The following is a 15,798-nucleotide window of genomic DNA, read 5'->3' on the forward strand; positions in this document are numbered from 1 at the left end:
TCGGGCCGACTCTTTTCTCTGTACATATCAATGATGTCGCTCTTGCTGCGGTTGATTCTTTGATCCACCTCTACGCAGACGACACCATTCTGTATACATCTGGCCCATCTTTGGACACTGTGTTAACAAACCTCCAAACAAGCTTCAACGCCATATAACACTCCTTCCGTGGCCTCCAACTGCTCTTAAATTCTAGTAAAACTAAATGTATGCTCAACTAGCATCACCACTCTGGACGGTTCTGACTTAGAATATGTGGACAACTATAAATACCTAGGCGTCCGGCTAGACTGTAAACTCTCCTTCCAGACTCACATTAAGCATCTCCAATCCAAAGTTAAATATAGAATTGGCTTCCTATTTCACAACAAAGCCTCCTTCACTCATGCTGCCAAACCTACCCTCATAAAACTGACTATCCTACCGAACCTTGACTTGGGCGATGTCATTTACAAAATAGCCTCCAACACTTTACTCAGCAAATTGGATGCAATCTATCACAGTGCCATCCGTTTTGACACCAAATCCCCATATACTACCCACCACTGCGACCTGTATGCTCTCATTGGCTGGTCCTCGCTACATATTTTTTGCCAAACCCACTGGCTCCAGGTCATCTATAAGTCTTTGCTAGGTAAAGCTCCGCCTTATCTCAGCTCACTGGCCAGCATAGCAACACCCACCCGTAGCAGGCACTCCAGCAAGTATATTTCACTGGTCACCCCCAAAGCCAACACCTCCGTTGGTCAGCTTTCCTTCCAGTTCTCTGCTGCCAATGGCTGGAACGAATTGCAAAAATCACTGAAGTTGGAGACTTATATCTCCCTCACTAACTTTAAGCGTCAGCTGTCTGAGCAGATTACCGATCGCTGCAGCTGTACACAGCCCATCTGTAAATAGCCCATCCAACCAACTACCTACCTCATCCCCATATTTGTTTTTTGTTTTTCTGTTCTTTTGCACACCAGTATTTCTACTTGCACATCCATTGTGATCTGCACATATATCACTCCAGTGTTTAATTGCTAAATTGTAATTACTTCACGACTATTGGCCAATGTAGTGCCGTAGCTCCTTACTTCATTTGCACACACTGTATACTTGTTTTTCTATTGTGTTATTGACTGTATGTTTGTTTATCCCATGTGTAACTCTGTGTTGTTGTTTTTGTCGCACTGCTTTGCTTTAACTGGCCAGGTCGCAGTTGTAAATGAGAACTTGTTCTCAACTGGCCTACCTGGTTAAATAAAGGTGAAATAAAAAAATATATATTTTCTTTCTTTTTTTTGTGAATTAGGTGAAAATGAACCCTTTAAGAGGCAGCTCAACTGAGCAGTTGACAACCAAATTAAATGAAATCCAACATATGCATTTTATTTACCATATTTTATCATGCCATTTATTACAATTATCATGTGGTTTTCATTATTGGACTCTATATTTTTTTACACAAACATTCATAGATGTGCAGGTGACCTGAAGTTTCTAAAACTGTTTGAATCATGTCTGTGAGTATAACAGAACTTATGTAGCAGGCAAAACCCCGAGGACTAACTGTTCAGAATTGTGCTTTTTTTTGCCTCTCTCTGTTCCCTGACTTGTTATTGCCAAGGGATATTTCTTAGGAAATATAACCGCTTCCACTGGATGTCACCAGTCTTTGAAATTTGGTTGAGGTTATTCCTTTGTGCAATGAAGAAGTAGGCCAACTAGGAACTGGGTACACTTTCGTGAGTTGCGCAAGACGTGAAAAGTGGCGCTGGTTTGTTTTCATTCCTGTATTGAACACAGATTGCCCCGTCTACAATTTGATCAATTATTAACGTTTAAAAATACCTAAAGTATTATTACAAAAGTAGTTTGAAATATTTTGGCAAAGTTTATAGGCAACTTTTGAAATATTTTGGAGTGACGTTGTGTTTTTTGTAAGCTGTTTTTTTCTGGATCAAACGCGCTTTATAAATTGACATTTTGGATATATATGGACGGAATTAATCTAACAAAAGGACCAATTGTGATGTTTATGGGACATATTGGAGTGCCAACAAAAGAAGCTCGTCAAAGGTAATGCATGTTTTATATTTTATTTCAGGGTTTTGTGTACCGCCTGCAGGGTTGAAATATGCTAACTCCTTTGTTTACTGCTGGTGCAGATGGTGCAAGCTATCAGATAATAGCTTCTTATGCTTTCGCCGAAAATTTTTAAAATCTGACACGTTGGCTGGATTCACAACGAGTGTAGCTTTAATTGAGTATCTTACACGTGTGATTTAATTAAAGTTTGTATTTTATAGTATTTTATTTGAATCTGGCGCTCTGCATTTTCCCTGGCAATTGGCCAGTTGAGACATTTGCGTCCCGCCTATCCCTAACTAGTTTAAGGTTAAATACACATTTTTCAGGAAAATACTTTTTCTGTGGCAGTTAAGGTGTTAATGTGTTGACAGAATAGTGTCCAGCTGTGTGTATGATTCAACCTTTTCTCTGCGCTTGCCACGCCATAGACTGAACCTCTTGGTGTGACGTGGGATCTCAACACTAGAGACAGATTTCAAAGCATCTGCCATCATTTTCTTGACAATTGCTGTTCTTGCTGTGAACAGAATGAAAATCTGCAAGCCCTGTGGAGCAAAAGCAAAAACACAAAGACATTATCAAGTATTTTCAGGAACACACAAGGACAAACAAAGGTAGTGTTTCCATAAAGACCAGCTCAATTTATTTATGTTTACTAGGTGTCTAATTTTCATTAATGTCTCGATTCTGTGGTACAATAGTACACTAGTATTTCTAGTTGACGTTTGATTCATTCAGCAGACACTCTTATCCAGAGTGACTTACAGTAGTGAGTGCATACGTTTACTACCTGAGTGGTGGTGAGAACACAGAAGGAGATGTTGAGTATGGTGTACATGGTCTGGTTCTGTGTAATGAGCAACAGATAGCCCAGGATCCAGGAGAGACCGAGCACCACAGCCAGAGAAAAGCTACTGAGGAACTTCTTCTTCATCGATGTGTGTCTTGTACTGGGAAACATAACCAACATACTTAGAGTGCTGTAATAGACTGTTGTAATGCTGTGGTATAAGAACAGTATGCTACCATTGACTGAGTGGGTTAGTGCACGGTGCTCATTAAATTGTATGATTTGATTACTAATGACTGAATTAATAATGACAAAATAATAATACATTTGATTTATAACAGCTTTTCACTGAAATACAATTTTAAAAAATTAACAAGCTCGTTAGTAGGCATTTAAATCAATTATGACTACAACGTTCTACTTTGTGTCCCCAAAATTCCCTCGTTAACGTTACCTGGTTAAATGTGGGTTGGTCTTGCATGTTGTAACTGTAAAACATACCAACACCACTGTGTTGAAGATAAGCATGAACGCCACAGGGATCAGGAACCCCCAAAACATTGGCAGCTTGAAGTCAAAGTTCCCCTTTGGATCGAGGGCAGCAAGCCAGCAACTGAGAGGTCAAATGAATGAGTTAGAGAGTGGGACAGTGACAAAACAGGACACCAGTGATTTGAATAACGTGGTATGAAGTAGACATGGTGGGTGGCATAAGTAAACAAGAAACCTTTGAACAAAACGGATCATCATTATTTTTTTAAGAATAAATATATTTACATTGCCTTTGGCCAATTATTAGCATGCATACGAACATTGATAGGGATAACCTTTAACATCAGGAGTTATGTAATAACTTAACTATAAAGCAATTGCCCCACTTTAATTTAAATTGAACCTATTATAAAATAACCACAGAAGAGGAAGTGAATTGCAGTTCAGCACAGCACTCAGGTGTAGTAGTATAGTACAGTAAAGTATAGTATAGCATAGTATAGTACAGTACAGTATAGTTCAGTACGGCAGTAGTATAGTAAAGAATTTTCTTACAATTCCTCCTGCCTGTATCCCAGTGGATCATCCACTCTGTAACTAATTCCTAAGGTGAGGGCCACCACAACTGCAGGCAGTCCTAAAGGAGAGAATGATGTTGTTATTTCCTGGTAGATTTGCATGCAGCCATATACAGAGTATATATACCACACATACATCCTCTAAAGACATTACATCACTATACAAGTAGCTTTTAAGTTCTATTTCAGGCTTATTAGAGCCTGAAAATATCACCTAGCATTAGTTTTAGTTCAAGGAGCCACGGGCTAATGCCAGCCAAAGCTCCTGAAACTACTAAAATCAAATTTTAAAAAAAAACTACTAAACTACTAAATACTTTATTTTCCTCCATGCTGTCCTACCCCATCCGATGGCCACGGTATAGGCTGTGAAGTGTGATGGGCTGGTGGCCAGGCTGTTTCTGATCATCAGGAAGACATGTGTGGCGAACAGCGTGTTCCAGGTGAACGTCCCCAACAGGAAGTACTGCAGCAGGACTGCCACTGCAGTACAGGGCCCTCTGTCCCGCTCTGTGTGTGTGTCGGACAGGGGGAGAATGTTGTCCTTCTGTATTTCAGGTTTGCCCAGCTGTTTATGAGGGTTGTCCACTCCCATCATGAAGAGGAGGGTGAAGATCAGGAGACACATGCAGACGCTCATTAAGAGGACCGTTGGGTTGGTTTTGCGTGATTTCCTAGGGACAGGTGATAGACAACACTATGTTAGGGAAGTTATATGTGTAGCTATGGATGTGTTGGTTCATTAATAGTGGGTTTTATAATAGTTTCACCTATCAAGTCCTGTTGGATCAGACAAAGGGCTTCTTTACACTATTGAGAAACACCCAATATTTTGAAATGGTTCTGGAACCCTGTAGGATCTTACTGGGTAACGATCTGGAATGTTATTGTATATTTTGAATTGGTTCTGGAACCCTGTAGGATCTTACCGGGTAACGATCTGGAATGTTATTGTATATTTTGAATTGGTTCTGGAACCCTGTAGGATCTTACCGGGTAACGATCTGGAATGTTATTGTATATTTTGAATTGGTTCTGGACACTGTAGGATCTTACCGGGTAACGATCTGGAATGTTATTGTATATTTTGAATTGGTTCTGGACACTGTAGGATCTTACCTGGTCACCATCTGGAATGTTAATGTTAAACTCAACCCTATGATGGACATGGAGCATCCCAATGTGGTGATCCAGTTTAGCTCATCAGCGTATTTATAATCCCTCCTGAATGACTATAGAAAGAAAGAAAAAATACATTTCAACACAAAGTTTCTGTCACAGTCATACTGTATAAAGTCATCACCCTCATGTGTCTGGATATGCTGCGGTAAACCATAGGTCAGCGGTTCTCACACGAGGGGTCACCTGATATGAAAATGAGAATTTCCAAAATCCTGCAAAAAACGTAATCTCAAAATCCCTGTGGTTAACCTTAATTTAATGTGGTTAACCTTAATTTAAATAAAAATGATTCAAATATTAAACATAAAATTAAACCAGAGTGCGCCTTAGATTGTGGCAGAAGGCTGCACTTGACCGTTGCACTTGAATCATTCCCAGTTAAGGTGACCACATTTCAAATGCACAAATGCGAGACAACAGGAGGATTTATGGGACAGTGTAACCTACCCTGTACCTAACTTCAAAATAGACCAATGCATCATCTGTCAATCACAAATGATAATTCTTCCTGTTTTGCCAATGAAATGTCCAAAATGCATCTGATTGCCAATCGTTTAATCTCAATCAGATTCATGAGAATATGCATTTAGATATTCTTGAGTTACTGTTTCATGCGCAAATTAGAGCAGATGGTGTTAGTATATAGCCTTCCTGAATTTTTTTCAATCAAACCACATTCTGCTTAGTGGCATGTGCACTGTTGAGGTTTGGCTGCATTATCATCTTTTGGGACTGTTCAGCTAACCATCCTAAATCTCATGGGGGGTTGTTTTTAGTGTAACAGTGACATTATACTATGCTATTATATTTGATTCTGTAATGCAGAATACTAATTAATCATTAAGTGATCTTCCAAGAAATTGTTTCAGCTTTTTTATACAATGTGTGGGTCTAATCCTGAATGCTGTTTGGCTCAAACTACATTCCAGCTGGTGTCTATTCCACAAGTGTGCGTCTATTCCACTGGCTAAATCTATGATGTTAAAATGCCTATTTTCTCTGTTCCATCTGACTGCGCTGTCCACTGTCATCAGCCCAGCCAGTCAATGTATAAACTTGATCTCCACTATAAAAAGCATCTAGACATTATCTCACATTTCTTTTAGACTAACATTTCATTTTCAACAACACTTGGAGATTTGACAGGGAGGCAGTGTTTCTTAGCCAGTCGAAATCGTGATTCAACTGGCATAATTTTTATGGATATATATACAAAGAAATGTCAATTGAAAAAAGGTATATAATAAACAGCTTTTATAAAAAGTCTCTCTCTCAACGTGACTGCAAGAGACAGGTTGGAATGTCTGACTGATGGTGGTGTTTGAATTTATGGATACAATCTGGGATGTGATTGTTTGCAGGACAATGTTCCAAAATTCCGCACAATCCGGGATATGTGGTCACCCTATTCTCAGGCGAATTGGGAGGCACAGAAACTCACATCAATACCTTTGTCAGCTAACACTGAATCTAAGAATTGATTCTATAGCTAGCAATCAATAGGAAACTGACTGAACCACTCAAAAAGTCCCCAGCTTTCCAAATGGACATTTGTTGTCAGGGCCAAGATGCCCATTCATTTACTTTTGTTCGCTACATGTCGGGGATGTTATTCACGGTGACATATTGTTCTGTCTCACGATTCTCGAGCATGAAACAGCACAGAGGATGCATGACTATATTGACAAAAAAACAGATTCCATGGGATTGACTGGTGGGCAAAAGAAAAAAACGCCTTTGTTGACTTTCTTTGTAATGAAAAGAAACAACGTGTTGTTGCCTATGTAAATTACATATTTGGGAAATGGAACGAACTGAACGCAAGCATGCAGGGGAAATACAAAACAATCTACAGATGAGTGACTGGATCAGTGGATTCAGAGAAAATATTTATTACTGGAGAGAAATTTGTTCGACTGTTAACCTGCCTCAGTTGACATGCCAGTAAGTGAAATCAAAAGCTTCAAGAGCCATTATTGTCATACCCTGATCTGTTCCACCTGTCCTTGTGCTTGTCTCCACCCACTCCAGGTGTCACCCATCTTCCCCATTATCCACTGGGTATTTATATCTGTGTTTTCTGTCTGTCTGTCTGTCTGTGCCAGTTCGTCTTGTTTTGTCAAGTCAACAAAGTTACGCCGTGCTCCTACTTTTTCCTTCTCTGTTTTTTGCTAGTCCTCCCGGTTTTGACCCTGGCCTGCCGCCTGCCTGACCATACTGCCTGCCCTGACCTCAAGCCTGCCGGACCATACTGCCTGCCCTGACCTCGAGCCTGCCTGACCATACTGCCTGCCCTGACCTCGAGCCTGCCTGACCATACTGCCTGCCCTGACCTCAAGCCTGCCTGACCATACTGCCAGCCCTGACCTCGAGCCTGCCTGACCATACTGCCTGCCCTGACCTCAAGCCTGCCGGACCATACTGCCTGCCCTGACCTCGAGCCTACCTGCCACTCTGTACCTCCTGGACTCTGACCTTATGATCTCTTGCCTGCCCCTTGGATACTAATAAATATCAAAGACTCAAACCATTTGCCTCCCATATCTGCATCTGGGTCTCGCTCTGTGCCCTTATGACCGAATGCATAAAGCATTTTGGTTCCTGACGCAAAGGAAATAAATATCCTGCCGTCTCCCTCCGAGCATTACAACTCATGGTACCCTTTGATAGCTCATATCGGTGTGAAGCTGTATTTAGTGCACTAGTCTGCATTAAAACCAAATAACGATCCAGGTTGGAAGTGACAGCAGAGATGAGGGGAGCATTGTAAATCACACCCCCTGATTTTGAGAAGATCCAAAGCAACATGCATCAAGTACAGTGGGGCAAAAAAGTATTTAGTCAGCCACCAATTGTGCAAGTTCTCCTACTTAAAAAGATGAGAGAGGCCTGTAATTTTCATCATAGGTACACTTCAACTATGACAGACAAAATTAGAAAAAAAAATCCAGAAAATCACATTTTTTATGAATTTATTTGCATATTATGGTGGAAAATAAGTATTTGGTCAGCTACAAACAAGCAAGATTTCTGGCTCTCACAGACCTGTAACTTCTTCTTTAAGAGGCTCCTCTGTCCCACACTCGTTACCTGTATCAATGGCACCTGTCTGAACTTGTTATCAGTATAAAATACACCTGTCCACATCCTCAAACAGTCACACTCCAAACTCCACTATGGCCAAGACCAAAGAGCTGTCAAAGGACACCAGAAACAAAATTGTAGACCTGCACCAGGCTGGGAAGACTGAATCTGCAATAGGTAAGCAGCTTGGTTTGAAGAAATCAACTGTGGGAGCAATTATTAGGAAATGGAAGACATACAAGACCACTGATAATCTCCCTCGATCTGGGGCTCCACGCAAGATCTCACCCCGTGGGGTCAAAATGATCACAAGAACAGTGAGCAAAAATCCCAGAACCACACGGGGGGACATAGTGAATGACCTGCAGAGAGCTTGGACCAAAGTAACAAAGCCTACCATCAGTAACACACTACGCCGCCAGGGACTCAAATCCTGCATTGCCAGACGTGTCCCCCTTCTTAAGCCAGTACATGTCCAGGCCCGTCTGAAGTTTGCTAGAGAGCATTTGGATGATCCAGAAGAAGATTGGGAGAATGTCATATGAAACCAAAATATAATTTTTTGTAAAAACTCAACTCGTCGTGTTTGGAGGACAAAGAATGCTGAGTTGCATCCAAATAACACCATACCTACTGTGATGCATGGGGATCAGTATGATGTGAAACATCATGCTTTGGGGCTGTTTTTCTGCAAAGGGACCAGGGCGACGATCCGTGTAAAGGAAAGAATGAATGGGGCCATGTATTGTGAGATTTTGAGTGAAAACCTCCTTCCATCAGCAAGGGCATTGAAGATGAAACGAGGCTGGGTCTTTCAGCATGACAATGATCCAAACACACTGCCCGGGCAATGAAGGAGTGGCTTTGTAAGAAGCATTTCAAGGTCCTGGAGTGGCCTAGCCAGACTCCAGATCTCAACCCCATAGAAAATCTTTGGAGGGAGTTGAAAGTCCATGTTGCCCAGCAACAGCCCCAAAACATCACTGCTCTAGAGGAGATCTGCATGGAGGAATGGGCCAAAATACCAGCAACAGTGTGTGAAAACCTTGTGAAGACTTACAGAAAACGTTTGACCTCTGTCATTGCCAACAAAGGGTATATAACAAAGTATTGAGATAAACTTTTGTTATTGACCAAATACTTTTTTTCCACCAGAATTTGCAAATAAATTAATAAAAAATCCTACAATGTGATTTTCTGGATTTTTTTCCTGATTTTGTCTGTCATAGTTGAAGTGTACCTATGTTGAAAACAGGCCTCTCTAATCTTTTTAAGTGGGAGAACTTGCACAATTGGTGGCTGACTAAATACTTTTTTGCCCCACTGTATGTTTCCTATATCACCATCTCATTAGTGGTGGTGAGATAAGAGACATTATGTCAGACAAATTTACAATTGACTATCATAGTCCCACATTAAAAGTGTGTGATGGGAATTGAGAAGACAATCAGAAACACTGTTAGAATGTTTTGTAACTGACTGTCATACCCCATCTTAATTACTACAAAAAAAGGAGAATTATTAGGAGAATTATCACATATCAAAATTGGGTCATGGGCCAAAAAAGTTTGTGAATCCCTCCATAGGTCAGAGTGTGGTCAGTAAAAGGAAGATGAATGCAGCTAGCTACTCACCATCAGCACAGCAAAGTTAGTGGTGTGATTACAGAAACATCGCAGGCCGTCTGCTGAGTGGTTGACTTTGGAGCAGCCAAAGGTGCTCCAGTCTTTCAACGTGTAGTTCCATGACACGCAGGCAAAGTCATAGAGGGAGGTGTTGGGAACAGCCTGAGAAGTGAGAACAGACACAAACTCACTGTAAATCCTTCAGCAAAAGACATGCACTCACAGTATTCCTTATTTAAAAAATAATCATCATAAAGTAAATTGTGAAATACAACAGGTCATTAAGCACATGTGGGAAATAATTATTATAGATCATATTATATACATGACAACATATGCTTCCTGGTTCACTATCAAAAACTTGCTTCCCTGTTCACTGGCCAAAATATAAGCGTCAATGGAAACTTTGATCAGGGTTGTCAAACTCGTTCCATGCAGGGCCTAGTGTCTGCTGGTTTTAGTCTTTTCCTTTCAATTAAGACAGACAATCAGACGAGGGGAGTTCCTTACTAAATAGTGACCTTAATTCATCAATCAAGTACAAGGGAGAAGCAAAAAGCCACAGCAACTCAACCTTCCGTGGAATGAGTTTGACACATGACTAAGATAATGATTAACTTCCCATTATGTTTCCCAGAGAATTTGGACCGCTATGCATTTATTGATTCTAAGATAAATCTTACTGTGGGCTTGAAGAGCATCTCAACATGTAACCCAGACACTTTTCCCAGGTTAGCAGAGATGACCCTTCTGCTGGTCCCTGAAGAAGCACTGAAAGCCCTGGACTTGAAGAACCGGTCGTTTTGGTAGAGCACAAAACCAATGGAGTTGTTTGTGTTTTTACTACGTAAAACTGAGTGTAGTGAAGGAGAGAGAGGGAGAAAGAGAGAGGGGGGAGAGAGAGATTGTTTATCATATCAGGACTTCATATACATAGTAGCTTGACCTTGCCTTATAGGCTTATCTCATGTGACTCAACTTTATTGGACAATCAATATTTGTGGCACTGCTTACCTGTTTTCGACGACCACAAAGAGCAGTTAAGTTCTCTCGGTGAAAGTGGTATAAGGAAGGATACATTATGTTTGCATACCAGCATTGACTCACCTGGTGGGAATTTGATAACAATCTGGACATCGGTAGAACCTCCTTTGTCAGCTATCAGTTCAGAGGTATTGGTGTTGAGATGAATTCTGTTGGCCACAAAATTACCAGATCTTCCTGGAGAAGGAGATAACATTTATTTGGCAATTTAAAGCAGAACAATATAGTGTTACTTCTGTACTTGTCTGTAGAACAACAGATACAACCCATACCAAACCTTATTGACCAACAGCAGAGGAGAAACATTTGAAAAATTAGAAGTTTTACACAGATATAAACTTTCACTTTAAATGCCAGTGTGTAGGTTCACTAGCAGTCCCACCCACCAGTCAGAGCAGTAAACTGGATCCCTACTGTGTCACTTGGTACTTGGACAGACTGGACTGCCAGGTTGGGCTGAACCACCAAGGACACATTATTGTACTGGTCCAGGGAAAACTTCTCCAGGGTCTCTGTGAGGCTGGGAGAGAAACACAGAAAAACATTAGTGTACACGCACCCATACAGACACGCACTGAGGCACAAGTACACACATAAACTCAAGCATATGTAGAAATACACACCACCACACACGCACGCTCACACAGACAAACACACACACACACACACACACACTCCTGTACTTTTGGACAGCGTCTCTCTCCTGTGTACTCTCCTCACTGGCATTGAGCAGCTGACTGATGGTGGTTACAGCTGCCACTGCGATGTCCTGCAACATAATCAAAACCAGGGGATGACCCTCAAGTGTTCAAGTCACTGCAGTGACAACCTCACATTTCTCTCCAGAACATGTCATAGTTCACGACTTGATTTCAAAACATCTTATACCTCTGTGATATTTGCAGACTGAAGCAGTGTGTTAGCTATCCGAGCTGCTGTGGTGATGTTGTCAGCTGACAGCTGCTCTGGTTGGGAGGTCAGGATCTGAGTACTGAAGGCCAACTGTAGTAAATCACCTGAACTGCTGGAGATCTGAACAGGGAGAGACAAAGATTTTTAGTATTGTTTGTCAACAGAACATTGTGGAAGTGAAGTTGCACTACCAACTGTGAGTACATTTCAATATTAAAATTGTCACTATTAAATATGTGGATCAGTTGGTAGAGCAAGGCACTTGCAACACCAGGGTTGTGGGTTTCATTCCAATGAGGGACCAGTATGAAAATGTCGCTCTGGATAAGAGAGTCTGCGAAATTACAAAATGCCCCAAATACCATAATGTGAAACAAATAAAAAAGAATGTTCTGCATCAACTGTTAAGCAGAATAAAGGAACAGAATACGTGATCTGAAGGTAGAAGCCAGTTGTTACTGATCTTCAAACTGTAAGATCCACTCCTCACAATGATGACCTAAGTAACGCAACATCGAGACTTGTCAAATTTCAGGATCATAAAAAATATGCTTATTGACTTACATTTCCTTGAATGTCACCGAGGGTAAATTCACACTGCAGTTCATGAGGAGGACCAAACATTGGAGAGCCAGTGTCATTCAAACATCTTGCTGAGGCTCTTGATAAACCAGCTGGAGGAACCAAGATGAAAAGATACTCAAGGTTTTGTGTTACCTAGTCCAACATTAATTAGGACTGTAACAGACAAAAAAAAATTTCTCATTTTAGGGACATAAAAGTGGTGAATAACGTACCACTGGTTGTCTTCTCATCACACAACTCTTTTGAATAAGCAGACCAGCCAACCGTTGTTCTTGGGTAGGAGAAATGACCAATGATGGTGGAATTGCAGAAATTCCCTATAGGAAGGAAAATATATTTCAACATGAACCAAATGTATGACTGAACATAAAATATACATTCTGAATGAGAGATCCAGAGTTAGGTATAGTATTGTAGTGGTGTGTACTGTGAATGGTAGATCCAGGGTTGGGTATAGTAATGTAGTGGTGTGTACTGTGAATGGTAGATCCAGGGTTAGGTATAGTAGTGTAGTATTGTGGAGGAGTCTGAATGGTAGATCCAGGGTTAGGTATAGTAGTGTAGTATTGTGGAGGAGTCTGAATGGTAGATCCAGGGTTAGGTATAGTAGTGTAGTATTGTGGAGGAGTCTGAATGGTAGATCCAGGGTTAGGTATAGTAGTGTAGTATTGTGGAGGAATCTGAATGGTAGATCCAGGGTTAGGTATAGTAGTGTAGTATTGTGGAGGAGTCTGAATGGTAGATCCAGGGTTAGGTATAGTAGTGTAGTATTGTGGAGGAGTCTGAATGGTAGATCCAGGGTTAGGTATAGTAGTGTAGTATTGTGGAGGAGTCTGAATGGTAGATCCAGGGTTAGGTATAGTAGTGTAGTATTGTGGAGGAGTCTGAATGGTAGATCCAGGGTTAGGTATAGTGTAAGTGTGTGGATGTACCCTCTGAACAGGTCTCTCCGGTCCACTCATCAGGACAGATACAGACGCCACTCTGCAGCTCACCACTGTTGATACAGACCAGAGGAGGGGTTGTGGTGGTAGAGGTGGTGGTGGTGGTGGTGGTGGTGGTGGTGGTGGTGGTGGTGGTGGTGGTGGTGGTGGTAGTAGAGGTGGTAGGAGAGGTGGTGGTGGTGGTAGAGGTGTTTGGGAGACTGGTACTGGTGATAGGGATAGAGGTAGGGTAACCAGTAGTTGGAAGACCAGTAGTAGTTAGGTATTCGGCAGTTGGAGTGTCAATAGGTGTAAGGTCAGGGGTTATAGCAGAATCAGTAGGTGTAGGGTCAGGGGTTATAGGATAATCAGTAGGTGTAGGGTCAGGGGTTATAGGAGAATCAGTAGATGTAGGGTCAGGGGTTATAAGGGAATCAGTAGTTCTAGGGTCAGGGGTTATAAGGGAATCAGTAGTTCTAGGGTCAGGGGTTATAGTGTAATCGGTAGATGTAGGGTCAGAGGTTATAGGGGAATCGGTAGATGTAGGGTTAGGGGTTATAGGGGAATCAGTAGATGTAGGGTCAGGGGTTATAAGGGAATCAGTAGTTCTAGGGTCAGGGGTTATAAGGGAATCAGTAGTTCTAGGGTCAGGGGTTATAGGGGAATCAGTAGTTGTAGGGTCAGGGGTTATAGGGGAATCAGTAGGTGTAGGGTCAGGGGTTATAGGAGAATCAGTAGATGTAGGGTCAGGGGTTATAAGGGAATCAATAGTTCTAGGGTCAGGGGTTATAAGGGAATCAGTAGTTCTAGGGTCAGGGGTTATAGTGTAATCGGTAGATGTAGGGTCAGAGGTTATAGGGGAATCGGTAGATGTAGGGTTAGGGGTTATAGGGGAATCAGTAGATGTAGGGTCAGGGGTTATAAGGGAATCAGTAGTTCTAGGGTCAGGGGTTATAAGGGAATCAGTAGTTCTAGGGTCAGGGGTTATAGGGGAATCAGTAGTTGTAGGGTCAGGGGTTATAGGGGAATCAGTAGGTGTAGGGTCAGGGGTTATGAGGGAATCAGTAGTTGTAGGGTCAGGGGTTATAGGATAATCAGTAAGTGTAGGTTCAGGGGTTATAGGGGAATCAGTAGATGTAGGGTCAGGGGTCATAGTGGAATCAGTAGTTGCAGATTCAGGGGTTATAGAGGAATCAGTAGTTCCATATTCAGGGGTTAGAGTGTAATCGGTAGATATAGTGTCAGAGGTTATAGGGGAATCGGTAGTTGTAGGGTCAGGGGTTAAAGGGGAATCGGTAGATGTAGGGTCAGGGGTTAAAGGGGAATCAGTACTTGTAGACTCAGTAGTTGGAGTGTCAGTAGCTGAAGGGTCAGGGGTTATAGGGTCATCAGTAGTTTGGATAGTTATTTCAATGGTGGTTGGAATGGCAGAGGATGTGGTGAGATCCCCCTGTTGAAAAGAGACTTTAAAAAAGAGTATTAACTCAGTAAACAACATAAACAAGGATACATAGTGTCAGTTCCTATAATCATAGCAGATGATCCATGCTGTTCCAGTTTCATCTGCATCAGTGTAGAAATGTTTTCTACTGTACTTTATAACAGAAATAAGTCATTATCACTGCCAATAAACGGTTGATAGCAAAGGCTACTCTGTTATCAACTGTATCTGAGACCTGACAGTAGTCTATTCACCGTCAATAGTGTCTGCATAAAAGAACGTCTGAAACAATGTCTTGAATGACACTAATGTATTCTTCACAGCAAACAGACAAAACATTGATCAATCATAAACCAAACTTTTAAATACTTAAACCAAACTGTAAATACAGTAAATTCACACATTGGTAATAATCAATTGATAAGTTAAATGAATCATAGATTTTTGCACATTTGAAGTGAAAGCAAATTTCCTACACAATTCTCAATCATACAAGAAACTTAACAACATCATCATACACTGAGTATACCAAACATTAGGAACACACTCCCCAACAGACACACACATATTCTGCCCTCAGAACAGCCTCAATTTTTCAGGGTATGGACTCTACAAGGTGTTGAAAGCATTTGACAGGGATGCTGGCCCATGTTGACTCCAACGCTTCCCACAGTCGTGTCAAGTTGACTGGATGTTCTTTCGGTGATGGACCATTCTTGATACAAGGGATCATAGCTTTCACCTGGAATCACCTGGCCAGTTTATGTCATAGAAAAAGCAGGTGTTCTTCATGTTTTGTACAGTCAGTGTATGTCTGAACATCTAAAACCACCCTGAATGAATCAAATATATAGCAAGTCTTACCTGTAGCAAAGACAACCATAATCCATAGCTCCTTCATCTCTGCTGTTTCCAGTCGTCCAGTGTCAGCAGACTGCACATTATTAGACCGTCTGTGGGTCTTATGCTGCTCTCCTCCTGTCACAGAGACTGCAGTAACGCGCAGATACCAGTTAATTATTTACTTTTGATATTAAGGGGGAAGTACTGTACATTGACTCCAACA

At 41.4% G+C, this 15,798-nt stretch overlaps 1 protein-coding gene across 1 annotated transcript; it reads right to left on the bottom strand.

The window, feature by feature from the left end:
* Positions 1-1,383: 1,383 nt before the first annotated feature.
* On the bottom strand, positions 1,384-15,718 carry LOC149975431 (adhesion G protein-coupled receptor G7-like). Its single transcript, XM_090207714.1, has 16 exons — positions 15,597-15,718; positions 13,301-14,755; positions 12,581-12,685; positions 12,348-12,457; positions 11,760-11,903; positions 11,555-11,640; positions 11,258-11,391; positions 10,935-11,048; positions 10,511-10,680; positions 9,837-9,989; positions 5,056-5,168; positions 4,279-4,610; positions 3,914-3,995; positions 3,321-3,479; positions 2,867-3,026; positions 1,384-2,621 (listed from the first exon to the last, which is right to left on the bottom strand). Exons 1-16 carry the CDS (start codon positions 15,631-15,633, stop codon positions 2,433-2,435), a joined length of 3,543 nt encoding a protein of 1,180 aa, XP_090063840.1. The 5' UTR covers positions 15,634-15,718; the 3' UTR covers positions 1,384-2,432.
* Between the last annotated feature and the right edge of the window lie 80 nt (positions 15,719-15,798).

Source organism: Oncorhynchus mykiss, chromosome 18 (assembly GCF_057628025.1).
Source record: "Oncorhynchus mykiss isolate SJ-2025 chromosome 18, ASM5762802v1, whole genome shotgun sequence".
Lineage (NCBI taxonomy): Eukaryota > Metazoa > Chordata > Actinopteri > Salmoniformes > Salmonidae > Oncorhynchus > Oncorhynchus mykiss.

Coding starts and splice junctions, on each gene's coding strand:
- LOC149975431 (XM_090207714.1), bottom strand. CDS start 15,633: ATGAAGGAGCTATGGATTATGGTTGTCTTTGCTACAG. Junction 11,641..11,759: donor AGTCTGCAAATATCACAGAG/GTATAAGATGTT, acceptor ATTATGTTGCAG/GACATCGCAGTGGCAGCTGT. Junction 11,049..11,257: donor CCAGTTTACTGCTCTGACTG/GTGGGTGGGACT, acceptor CTCCTTCTCCAG/GAAGATCTGGTAATTTTGTG.